The sequence below is a fragment of the Apostichopus japonicus genome, chromosome 3, assembly GCF_037975245.1.
Source record: "Apostichopus japonicus isolate 1M-3 chromosome 3, ASM3797524v1, whole genome shotgun sequence".
NCBI classification, from domain to species: Eukaryota; Metazoa; Echinodermata; class Holothuroidea; order Aspidochirotida; family Stichopodidae; genus Apostichopus; species Apostichopus japonicus.
Genome location: NC_092563.1, coordinates 22255611 through 22267785, shown reverse-complemented (window position 1 = coordinate 22267785; position 12175 = coordinate 22255611). Strand labels below are relative to the sequence as shown.

Sequence of the window (12175 nt, the reverse complement as noted above, 5' to 3'; positions counted from 1 at the left end):
TTAATGTTGTGCATATTTAACAATTTTCTTGTCTGAAATTTGCATTTCTTTGAACTGTGTAAATAAGCCAAAATTCTGACAAAAGTACATTGTCATAAAGTTAGTTACCATGAAAAGATTGTTTAGTAGAAGTGGAGTTTGTATGTACAGTATAAAGAGGCTTTAAAGTTTGATAACCATAAACTTATATGCAGGTCACTTCAAAGATCTTTCAATAACTATTTGACACAGGATGAAATGAGATCTTATATGAGAGTCATTGGGAAAGTTTCCAGTTGAAAGTTTCAGAAATTTATGTTATATAAAACATGCTCAACTTGCATTAATGCTGGTTAACTCCAGCAGTAATTTGTGCAAGTGGTTCATGTATCAGAATGGATTACGAAAATGTACACTCTAATGTACATAGCAAACTTAGAGAATGCTTTTAATCTTATAGATACCAAGCCTAATTCTTTAAATAGGGGGTTGCTAGTTCCCATCTTCAAGAACATTTCACTTGGGTTTAGAAATGAGATTTAGCCTCTAAAGCTTAAGAAAAAAAAACAAGGAGCATGTTGAACAGTTGAGTATTCATAGAGTTGAGTCCACATTGAAATTGTTCATTTGATTGTGTTCTGGTATCATTTTAGCCATGCCATTTAATATTAATGTGTGGTTGAATACATTTCTCAATCTTTCTACTGTACGTACAATCAGGTATTTAAATTTTAATTGCGTTTTGTACAGGAACATACCAAACATGTGCATGTGTATTATGGTATTTTTTGCAGCAAAGAAACCAAGACCCAAATTTAGTATGGTATTTACTTAGCCCCCTGATACAACCATGACATTGTCTACTGTTATGATGTGTAAAGTCAATATACCATTTTGGCAGCATTAATGAAAGCCATTTGAGAAGCTACACACAGTACTGTAAACCAATGCTTTCTTTTTTTTCCAGATCACCTTAACTGAAACACTGTTTTTCATTCTTTTTTCCTATAAATATCCCTTCTCAGGTTTCATCACAATGGAGTACCCAAAGAAGGAGAGTGTTCAATGCTTTACTAAGCATAATACAAAGATCTAATTTGAGCAATACCAGTTTGAAAAATATTCTGGGCATAAATGGTAAGCTCCAGGTCTGATTTTGTGTTTCCATAATGTCTTGATCAAAAAGAACTTGGTAAAATATAGAAATGAGAATACTATTTGAAATAAAATCTTGTAAACTAAGCCAACAATTGTTTATGTTGGTCATTTCAGTTTCAAAAAGAAATCAGGCGATAGGGGTCATTCGTTAACATTTTTAAATATGCATGATGTTACGTTAGGATGGCTGACTTAAGATTGAAAGAGCTGAGGAAGAACAGTGATGTCATACCTTTTGTTTAGGACCCTTCATTAAATCATTATTTAAAACAAAATTGAGATTCTTGATTTTATAATTAAATATTTAATCGCTACTATTTCAAAGCTTGTGAATTACTGTACTTTGTTTATTTGTAAAGCAAAATGTGTAACATTAGTCTGCCTTGCCTTTTGTTTTAATAATGCTAGTGTATGGAATTAATACTCATTTGACCTAGCTATAAATTTGTAAATTCATGTTGTTGACTAAAAGCATTGTTAATTGGGTACACTGAGCCTAAGTAATCTTAAACCAAAGTGTGTTACCTTTTGTGATGAGAATGTTAGCTGTGTGTAATTATTTTGTGATCTTCTTTCTTCAGAAACTTTACAATTTTCCAGCTCTCCCAGACAATCCAACAGACAAAATCAAAATGATGAGAAACAGGAACAAAAAGATGAAGAAGGTACAGTATGGTGTCTCTCTGAATATTGAGTCTAAAACAAAATGTATTTATTTTGTTGGGAAGATACATTGATGAACACAATGATTCAGTTTTCATAATTAGCATGTCTAGGATTAATGTTTTCTAAATTTGCATTAAACTTTTACAAACAGTTTTAAAGATATTTGGCCAAACATACATTTGTGATGAAATCAAGATAGCTGACAGACTCGAAAATAGTTGGTTATAATTTTGAACAGACAAAATGAATGTTTGTGAAAGTGTATCTAGGACATGTCACCTGTCTGCTACAAGTTCACTCTTGGTACAACAATGGACCAACTTCAGCTGTTTTTATAATATCAAAAATTACTCGTAGGAATTGCATTCATGTTTCTTGGGATGCTTTGAAATTTGTTTTGCCTTTGTTATTTCAAGATAAGGTATAAAAGTACTCCCTGGAATCGTCTTCCAATTTTTGTTTGTTTTGATTATACAGATCCTCAGAAGGGAGGCTTGGACAATGATAATATCCGAATGTTGCTAATGCTTCTCCTTATAATCACGTTGCTAAACATGCTCTCGAAAAGAGATGATGCCCAGAACATCTCCTGGCAGACATTTATTAATGACATGTTATCCAAAGGAGAGGTGAAATATTTTATATTCGAATTCATCATTTTCACATTTTTGGATTGAAAAGTAAAACCTCCAAGCATTCCTTACCATAATTTCCAGTACAGTCTGTGAATGTAACTGTACAATTGTTACAAAGTTACAACTGTACAAAGTTATAATTTTATTTCATTTATTTTCTCAACAAATTGGTCACTTTCTTATATACAAAAATAGAAAAGAGTAACATTTTTTTTTATTACTAATCAGTTTTTCACAAAGTGGAGTAGTGAGAGGAGTCACATGCCAGTTATACCACCCATCTCCACCGTCCCAATTTGATAGTTATTTCTAAACAAGATAAGGTTAAGAACTCCATTAAATATGTCAAGGTGCTGGTTTACTCTGTTCAATTAACACTGTGGGTTGTAAACTCCTGTAACTTGTGATATAGTCAGATTAAAACAAAACAGAACCAGATACATCAGTTAGGTAAGAACTTTGCATCCTTGAGATTATAAAACTTTATAAGAGAAGTCAGTGTCCTCTGGTATTTGTCTCTCCAGAAACCATTATTAAAAGTATTATTGAAAGTAAAAGAAGTTTGATGAAGCCCTTTTGTACAAAATGTTGAAAGCACACGTTTGCATGTTAACAATTTTCCATTTTCCCTGCCGCATCTTTAACTTGGAAAAGGTCAAAGGTCTGTCTGTCACATACTACGATTCTGATGGAAGTGGTGAGGCATCCAATCCAGAATCTGACGTTGACCATGTGTTCTTGCATGATGGTGCCATCATGTTTGGTAGAGAGGTAAGAACTTAACAGGTTATGAGGCATGCAGTAGGGTATTGACTGTTGAGTATACTTCGTGGAACAGGGCATATTATGGGAGACAGGCAATGATATGAGAAACTGATAATGCTATGGGGAATAGAGCATATTATTGGGAGTGAGTCATAGATTGATGGATGGACCATGCTATGGGGAATAAAGCATTATATGAGTATGGACCATGCTATCGGGAATGGTGCATACTATTGAGATGGACCATGCTATAGGGAATTCTGGAGCATAATATGAGTATGGACCATGCTATGGGGAATGGAACAAACTATTGGGATGGACCATGCTATAGGGAATGGAGCATGATATGAGTATGGACCATGTTATGGGGAATAGCATTATATGAGTATGGACCATGCTATAGATCTTTACACACCGTTGCGTTCCTCGTCCCGTCTGCTTTTAACTGTTCCTAACATAAGAACTGCAAAATTTGGACCGAGATCTTTTAGCTATGCTTCGCCAGTTTTATGGAATTCACTCCCTGAGGTTTTAAGAAAAATTGAAAGTTTTACCCTGTTTAAATCCAAACTTAAGACTCATTTATACTGCAATGCTTATAATATCTGAATTCATTTTATGTATTATTATTTCGTTAATTTTTTTCTTGTTATATATTTGTTTTACTGTTTATCATGTAATTATTATATTCTTTTATCCACTTTTTTTATTAACTTAATTTAACTTGATTTGTTTTTTTTTTTTAATTCTACTTATTTTTGTTTTATTCTTCATCATGTAAAGCGCATTTGAATATACATATGTTATAGTATTTGCGCTATATAAGGATCCATAATAATAATAATAATAGGGAATGTAGCATACTATTGAGATGGACCATGCTATGGGGAATGGAGCATTATATGGTGTTGGAACATGCTATAAGGAATGTAGCATACTATTGAGATGGACCATGCTATGGGGAATGGAGCATTATATGAGCATGGACCATGCTATAGGGAATGGAACAAACTATTGGGATGGACCATGCTATAGGGAACGGAGCATTATATGAGTATGGACCATGCTATGGGGAATGTAGCATACTATTGAGATGGACCATGCTATGGGGAATGGAGCATTATATGGTGTTGGAACATGCTATAAGGAATGTAGCATACTATTGAGATGGACCATGCTGTTGGGAATGGAGCATTATATGAGCATGGACCATGCTATGGGGAATGGAAGAAACTATTAGGATAAACCATGCTATAGGGAATGGAGCATTATATGAGTATGGACCATGCTATGGGGAATGGAGCATTATATGTGTATGGACCATGCTATGGGGAATGGAGCCTACTATTGAGATGGACCATGCTATGGGGAATGGAGCATTATATGAGTATTGACCATGCTATAGGGAATGGAGCATTATATGAGTATGGACCATGCTATGGGGAATGGAGCATTATATGTGTATGGACCATGCTATGGGGAATGGAGCCTACTATTGAGATGGACCATGCTATGGGGAATGGAGCATTATATGAGTATTGACCATGCTATAGGGAATGGAGCATTATATGAGTTTGGACTATGCTATGGGAATGGAGCATTATATGGGGATGGACCATGCTATAGGGAATGGAGCATTATATGAGTTTGGACCATGCTAAGGGGAATGGAGCATTATATGGGGATGGACCATGCTATAGGGAATGGAGCATTATAAATTTAAAAAAAAATAATGAAAAGGTGCACCTTTTCACAAAAAGGGCAGTTTTTCACAAAAGTGGAAGGGCATATGCCCCGCCCCCCAACCCCCTCCTCTTCATTGCTTCTAGTTTTACCATCCCGGTCTATGTGGTAAACTCTTTAAAAATAACACTCAAACTTTCAGTACTGACACTTTGAACTTTGGGTGGGTAGACTTATTAATATTCATTATTAATATGATTCTTTATTCCTTCTTTGCAGTGATATCGATCTTGTCTTTCTCGGAGATCTAGGAGACAATCCCTGCCGTCGCCTCGGAGAGGAGCTAAAGAACTGTGCACTCCCTTCACAAGGGACCATTAAAGTACTGGATAAAGCCACTGTAAGTCCAATTATTGTCAGGAAATATCTTCTTCTGGTCATATATGTCTGTGTTTGTTGAAATGTGCACAAATCTGAAGGGAAAGAAAACTGTATTAAACAGATAGTGAGAGTAAATGTTGTTTGCAATCAACAAACCCCGTTTAGTCATCTGTCTAGTATTTCTATAGACTATCCAAGTTTATCTAAGTCCATTAGAAGCCTTCCACTCTGCTAGTGGGTCACACTATTTGGTAAGAAACAATCACCAAAGGGCAACGTGGAAAGAAAAATAAATTTCACATAGTTGCTTCTTTGAATGGTTGATCTATAAGGAAGGGAACGTAGGTAAAGTACCAGAAGTGGAGGAGGGGGAGGGGGGGGGGGGATGGTGATAAAATGTTCTGACCATGTAGTCTAGATATATACAGTAGGAAAGTGCATATGCAGGCTGGGCAGACAGGTTGGTATTGTCATGCATAAATCCACATGTAATCTGGTCAAGTGATAAGAAACAGAGTAGTGTATTGTACAGTGATTAGTGTATAAGTTGACTTATATAAGCCTTTCTGGTAAGAGTGAAGTATGAACATAGTGTCCAAAGGTTTTGGATCCCAGGGTGTGCACTGAGCTACTTGTTAAAGTTGTCATAATGGCCACTGCCTAGCTAGCTTGCACCATCAGGACAAGGAACATATGAATACAGTGATACTTCAGTTTTGGATTTTGTTAAAGAATGTTTAAGGATGCCTGAAATTCATCCCTTAATATTTAAAAATATTGTCCAGAAGTTTTCATATTAGTTATTGATAGATAACCTAAAAATACAAAACAACACTTCACCATAGCGTATTCGTATCTGCTTTATAGGTCTACTATTCAAGTGTCAAACATGCATATTTGTGACATGGAACTTGTTTATCCAGTTTTTCACATTTATTACCTATTAGCCATGGAATCATGGCTTCTCATAAACTCTGGAAGCTTCTATAACAGCCACGACTTGTACAGTAGGAGGCCACAGGAGAGATGGCAACATTTCTGCCATGAGCAGTGTCCTAGCTGTATAGTTAACTCACTACCTTCAGCCCAACTCATTTCTTTGTAAAAAAGAGGGGTACACATTTCCCAATCTGATGAAGTGATAAAGTCATAAATTATTATCTGAGTTTGGATTATTTTAATATATTTTTTTGTCTATAAAGGTGCCCATCGTGAAACTGACAGATGCCTTCACTCAGATTCGGGTTGATATCAGCTTTAATGTAAAAACCACCACAGAATGTGCCAAGTTTATTGAGGTGAACTATTTGAAACAGATGAATGTAGTTTGCTGTGTCACATTTTAAAAATTGTTCCAAAAAGAAGAGAATACAAAGTAGGTTTTTTTTAATTAACCAGCGACCTTATTGATTTTGGTGCTCATCTCAAGAATATTAATGAGGTCACAGGGTCAAATGAAAACATTTTTCAGAATTGATAAACTTTGTGTGAAGGTGTTGGTAGATAGCGGGTATATACATGATAATGTATGTTCAATGTGATATTATGCACGATTTTATTATGGGGCAGGGCTTGAGTTGAATTTTGCTAAAAATAATCAACAATGACGAAAGCATGGGATTATAATCTCAATTGGCAAGGAATCTCAATAAGCCCACTGGCTTTCTGGTCTAAGTTGGGTGGGATTTTTTTTGTTTAGCCCAGACTTGATCCAATAATCTCTTGTATTTAATTGTGTAGTTTTTTTCTCTCTCTCTACAGTTACATGTTTCCCCAGAACCAATCAATTATGGTGTTCTTTTAATTGGATTCTTTGAGCTGTATGGAGTCAACTTCAACTATTTCAAAACAGGAATTACTGTCGAAAATGGCGGTAGCTACTTTCCCAAAGAGGATGCCTCTTTTATGACCGACCGCTTTAGCCTACTCTGTTAAAAGGATCCACTCAATAATGGTAAGTCCAATTTACACTGCCCCTTTTTTTCACTAAAAGTTCAACTTTTATGATATCAAAGTAGAAATATTCAGAATATTGTCAACTTCTCATTCAATTTGGGATATGTCATAAATATTCCTTTGCATTATAAAATGAAATATTTCCTAGTTTAAGGCTTCTGAGTTTTGCTATTTTTCTTTGTGTTATCAAATACTGTATATTCACATGTGATGGGAGGGGGTGAGTGGAGGGGAGATGAGAAAAAAACAGTATAAACACTAACATCTCTTTACCTTTAATACATGGCAGAGAATATAAGGAAGATCTGCTACCAAACAAAAGAACACAACTGAGGGGAAAGATAAGGGTTGTATTCATTTCTGCATTAAGAAATAAATAAACATGATGTTAATTGCCCAGGAAGAAGCTTTCTCTACTTTCATGTCAGATTAAGCTATTATTCCATTTTAACATTTCTCGATTGTCGACTGGAGTTAAATCTTGGCAGGAACTCTTTTGGATTCATGGAAGTGAGGAAAACATTCCATTATGCCTACCAAGTGCTCACCCAAGCTGTTATACCTCATGTAGACCAAGAAAGTAATGGTCATAGGTCAGTGAAATGCTTTTTCTTCACAAAACTTCTAGAAAATATCGGGTAAAGCTTCCATGTATTTCAGCCCTCGCCCCTTCCTCCCCCTACATTACTTTTGATCAATCTGTCAAGTTGTAGCATATTTTACCTATCAGGGTATATTTCTTTTGTCAAACAGTCAGGCCCAAATGAGGCTGGTAAAAAGACTTTCTTTATAACCTTACCAAAGTATAGCGGTACACAATTTTGACTGAAAGTTACATATACTCGTTGTTTTGAAAATTTACTGTCAAAGGTACTGTCAAATTTACTGTCAAAGGTATCGTACCAACAAAGGGTAACCATTACTGCTTGTCATATTCAGTAAGAAAATATTGTTGATTGAGAAATGTTTAAATCTAAACAAAAAAGTGTTGATCCTCAACCTAGATCACACTAGGTTGCCTCCAGAGGTACAGTGTAAATATTTCATTAAGCAACATTACAGTCATTTCCACTCAGATTGTCCCCTAGATTTATTTGTTCCTTTTTCTTTTGGTTTTGCTCCACACAGCATCCTCGGTCGCATTATAAGGGTAACAGACAAAGTGATGGACCATAGGTTATGGGTCCAGCAAAATTGGGCCCGGAAAGCAATGGCTATGTATCCACACAAGTTTTCCATACATTGTAATATACCTCAACCAGATGCCTTCTGTTTACCGGACACAGCCTTGAGGATAGCACAGCCGATCCACCCTGTGAATGCTACAACCATCATCCTTGCTGACAGTTCTCAGAGAAATAGCCAAGAGACAGGATCTTGCCAAGAGGTCAACAAAAAAAGTGCAATGAACCCCACTGCTGCCACCAATATGTCCAACTCCAACGATGTCATCAACAACAAAATCACGTCTATATCTTCTTCTTCCTCTGGTGAAATTGTGTCTAGTTCCAGTGATTCTGTAAGTTGTCTGCTCAATATAGCAATTTAATCCACTCCTCTCAAATACTGAAAAGAAAAAAAGACAGGTCCAAAAACATTTGGAAACATTTTACAGGATATTATAATATTTCTTCTTACACTCTGGTGTCCTTTTTTGTCTGTCCTTGCATCCATAATGAATGATTATTTGTTAAAAAATTAAGTGATTCTGATTTGCGATGGGGGAAGGGTGGGGTGGGGGTACTGTCTTGCACTTTTGGCACTTTTTGCCTGTCATATAATGTGCCTTCAAATCTGAATCAGATAAAAATCATTTTGTTTTCCCTTTTGTAATTTTCTAGGAATCAGAAATGTCTTCACAAACTTCTGGTTCTTCCAAGGACACCATCGACTCTGTCCAAGGACCCTCTAAAAGGGAGACTGTCCCTAGTGTTGAACCTGAAACTAGTACTGACAAAGCCTGGACACAGGAACTTAAGAAACCAGTCTCCCATGGGCAGATATATCACAAACAATCAAAATTCGGCAAACGGTGCAATCATACTTCTAACTCTGTTCGTGGTAACGCAGAGAACTCGCTGAGCAAGCAGACCGCCAAGGAGCGGCAAGTAGTCACGCCTCATATTGAGGTCACCGTCTCATCCAATAACAAGTCTGAAATTCAAACGTCTCTGCCGAAGGGAAACTCCCGAAATTCTCCAGGAGGGACCTCTTCGTCTTTACAGCCAGTGGTATCAAAGACTTATAGAAGCAAGAATTATACCAACCAGCATGGCAAATTCCGCCACAATAGCGGTGGCAACTCAACCCAGAGTGGCAGCAGTGGCGGAGACAATAATAACAATGGCAGTCAAAATAGTAACTCTGTGAACAAAAGATTAAAGAAGAAGCATAAAAAGGATAACTCTAAGAGAGGGGCAAAGAACTGAGTCAAAAGATGAGACAAAAAGTGCCTGTATTATCTCGGTTTAATTTATGAAAGCGACAAGATTGATTGGGGGACAAGAAAACCAACAAAGAAGACTGTGAAATTGGTAAACAGACAAGACTTTAGAAGTAATCTAGAAAATCAGCTGTGCTTTGATTAAGGAGAGAGAAAAAAAGTATTGCTGTTAGTTCGGTTTCATGATTTGTGATGTAAGTGGATGTACTGAAATGAGCAATTAAAAGTGTCTACCGTGACTCCAATCTGAAATTCACTCAAAGAGAGTCCGTTTATTCAGTGTTAATGTGTTGCTAATCTCAAAGTGAAGCGGATAGTAATCAAACACGTCTACTTTCACATTGTCAGCCTTGTCAACAATGCAATTATTGTTTATATCAAATCTTTTTCTCTTGATGATTATTTTTTAACTATTCAGTGACAAAGAAACCATATTTTGTTGGTTTTTTGCTCACCTAGGAAGAGAATATAAAGCATAGTAAAAAGCTTAAAAGAATATTATTAATGTTGTCATACTGTGACAGGAGAAGAAGCAAGATGATGGAAAGTTTGTAGTGTTGATATCAAAGCAAAAACAACTAAAAAAGATAAAAATGAATACAAAACTTAAAGACACCCCACCTCCCCCACCCAAAAAAAAAAAATGTTAGAAAAAAAGAAAAGAAAAAACAATTTGACAGCAAACGACTTGTACAGGAAGATCACAGAGAAGTAGGAAAGATATTATATTATTATTATGCAGGATTTCACTTTTCTTTTAGTAAAGACTTGGTTTTGACAAGCTTAGTGGATGTTAGTTCTAACAGTTTATTTTTGTGACATTTTTTATGGCTTTGAGAAGAAATTTTTATCTGTTACCTAGAGCAATAATTGTGAAGTAACCAAGGAAGTGGGCAAGAGGTACATATTGTTTCTGAAATTGTAAAGCAGAGTTGGTCACCATATCTTCAAACTGTTCTTGTATCCGCCATTTCGACGAAGGTGAATTTGAAGTGGGTCGTTGTGTGATTATCTGTTGCAGGTTGGATTTTGGTGCATTAATCAGTTGTTAGGTAGTGAAGGTGCCAAGCTATAATTTTTTTCTTCATTTTTATAGGACTTTCTTACTTCGGGAGTTATGCTGATTTGTGTCTGGTGTTTAAGAAAGGACTGATAAACATTTTAAAATTGTTGCTATTGGCCCAAAAAATATATAAATAAAATAGCCAAAAAAGTGAAGGGTTATAAGATATCCAAAGGTTAAATTGAGAAGATGTGGTAATGGTTGGAAACACATTAGTGTACTATAGTAAGGTTAGTTTGAGTGATATGGGAAAGGGTAGGTGGGTGGCAAAGAGGTCCTTTAATCTGTCGTTAGCAGTTACAACGAGATATCTTCTTGGTCACAACTAATTATTGCTGGGCAAGTCGTTACAGGTAATCAAGATTCTCCCTCGCTGCCCTATACTTTTCATTAATTCAAAACCCATGAAACATAAATACTGTTTCTTATTAATTTCACAATGTACAGGACAAGTTCTTGTGTTGTGGATATGTGTGTGTTTGGGAGATGTGGGGTGTGGGAGAAGGGGTATGGGTAGGCATGGGTGGAGGGAATTAGTGATCAAATTAATCCATTAAAGGCATAAAACTTTATAGACCAATTCAAAAGGGTAGTACTTAAATAACTTGTAAAATAGAAATTCATTGCAACAGGGTCATATTAGATCATGCAATTGACTTGAATTGATAAAAAAAAATGATACAGAATAATTGGAAGAGCTTGAGCAGGAGAAACTAATAATATAGTTGATATATTGTTGAGACAAAAAATGTATTTTGTTTATTACTATCTGATATAAGTTAGATCAACCAGAAAAATAGAAGGTTTTTTTTTGGGGGGGGGGGGTTCTTATTGCATTACGACTCATGTGATTATTCTCCACTGATCAAATTAAAAAAAAAAGTATAAGGAATTGAGGCAATGCCATGGCATTCATAGAGAGAATTTGGGATGGCAAAGATTAGAAGATAGTAGTTGCTAAAACCTATGACATATAATGCAGTATAACATTTGGTATTTGTTCTTTATATTATTATGAAAACTTAAAAAGAGAAAAATACCAGTTGTAACTGTGAAGTTAAAACTCAAAAAAAGTCAGTTTTATTTGGATTTGCCTCACAGCATTAGACTGTATAAAATGACAGAACAAAAAGTGACTCAAATATAAAATACAAAAATTCCCACCTGACATTATTTGTTGCATATTAGTGAGTTACCCCTTTTGGTATCCTTTTGTTTATAATTGACTGTAACCATTATTGTTTCCATTTTGAGATATTAATAGTGGATTCAATTAAAACTTTTGATTTATTTTTATATTCCTGAAGCACAATGATCAGAAATGCATCCAATTATAGGTTTCATGGGGAAAACACACTTATAAAACTGGTCTGGATCATTTTTTTTATAACACAGACCTTTTTTATCTCACATTATTATTATCATATTATTGGATGACTTTAAGAA

At 35.5% G+C, this 12175-nt stretch overlaps 2 protein-coding genes across 3 annotated transcripts in view; both read left to right on the top strand.

The window, feature by feature from the left end:
- LOC139965475 (uncharacterized) overlaps nt 1–9773 on the top strand; it is a 32922-nt gene extending 23149 nt beyond the window's left edge. For both annotated transcript variants that reach the window (XM_071967874.1, XM_071967873.1), the window contains 2 exons: nt 8352–8742; nt 9065–9773. In XM_071967874.1, the coding sequence (XP_071823975.1) occupies nt 8352–8742; nt 9065–9652 (979 nt within the window). In that variant the 3' untranslated portion in view covers nt 9653–9773. The remainder of the gene's footprint in view (nt 1–8351; nt 8743–9064) is intronic.
- Nucleotides 1–12175, top strand: part of LOC139965488 (terminal nucleotidyltransferase 4B-like) — a 100668-nt gene that overhangs the window by 597 nt on the left and 87896 nt on the right. The gene's annotated exons all lie outside the window — the stretch shown is intronic.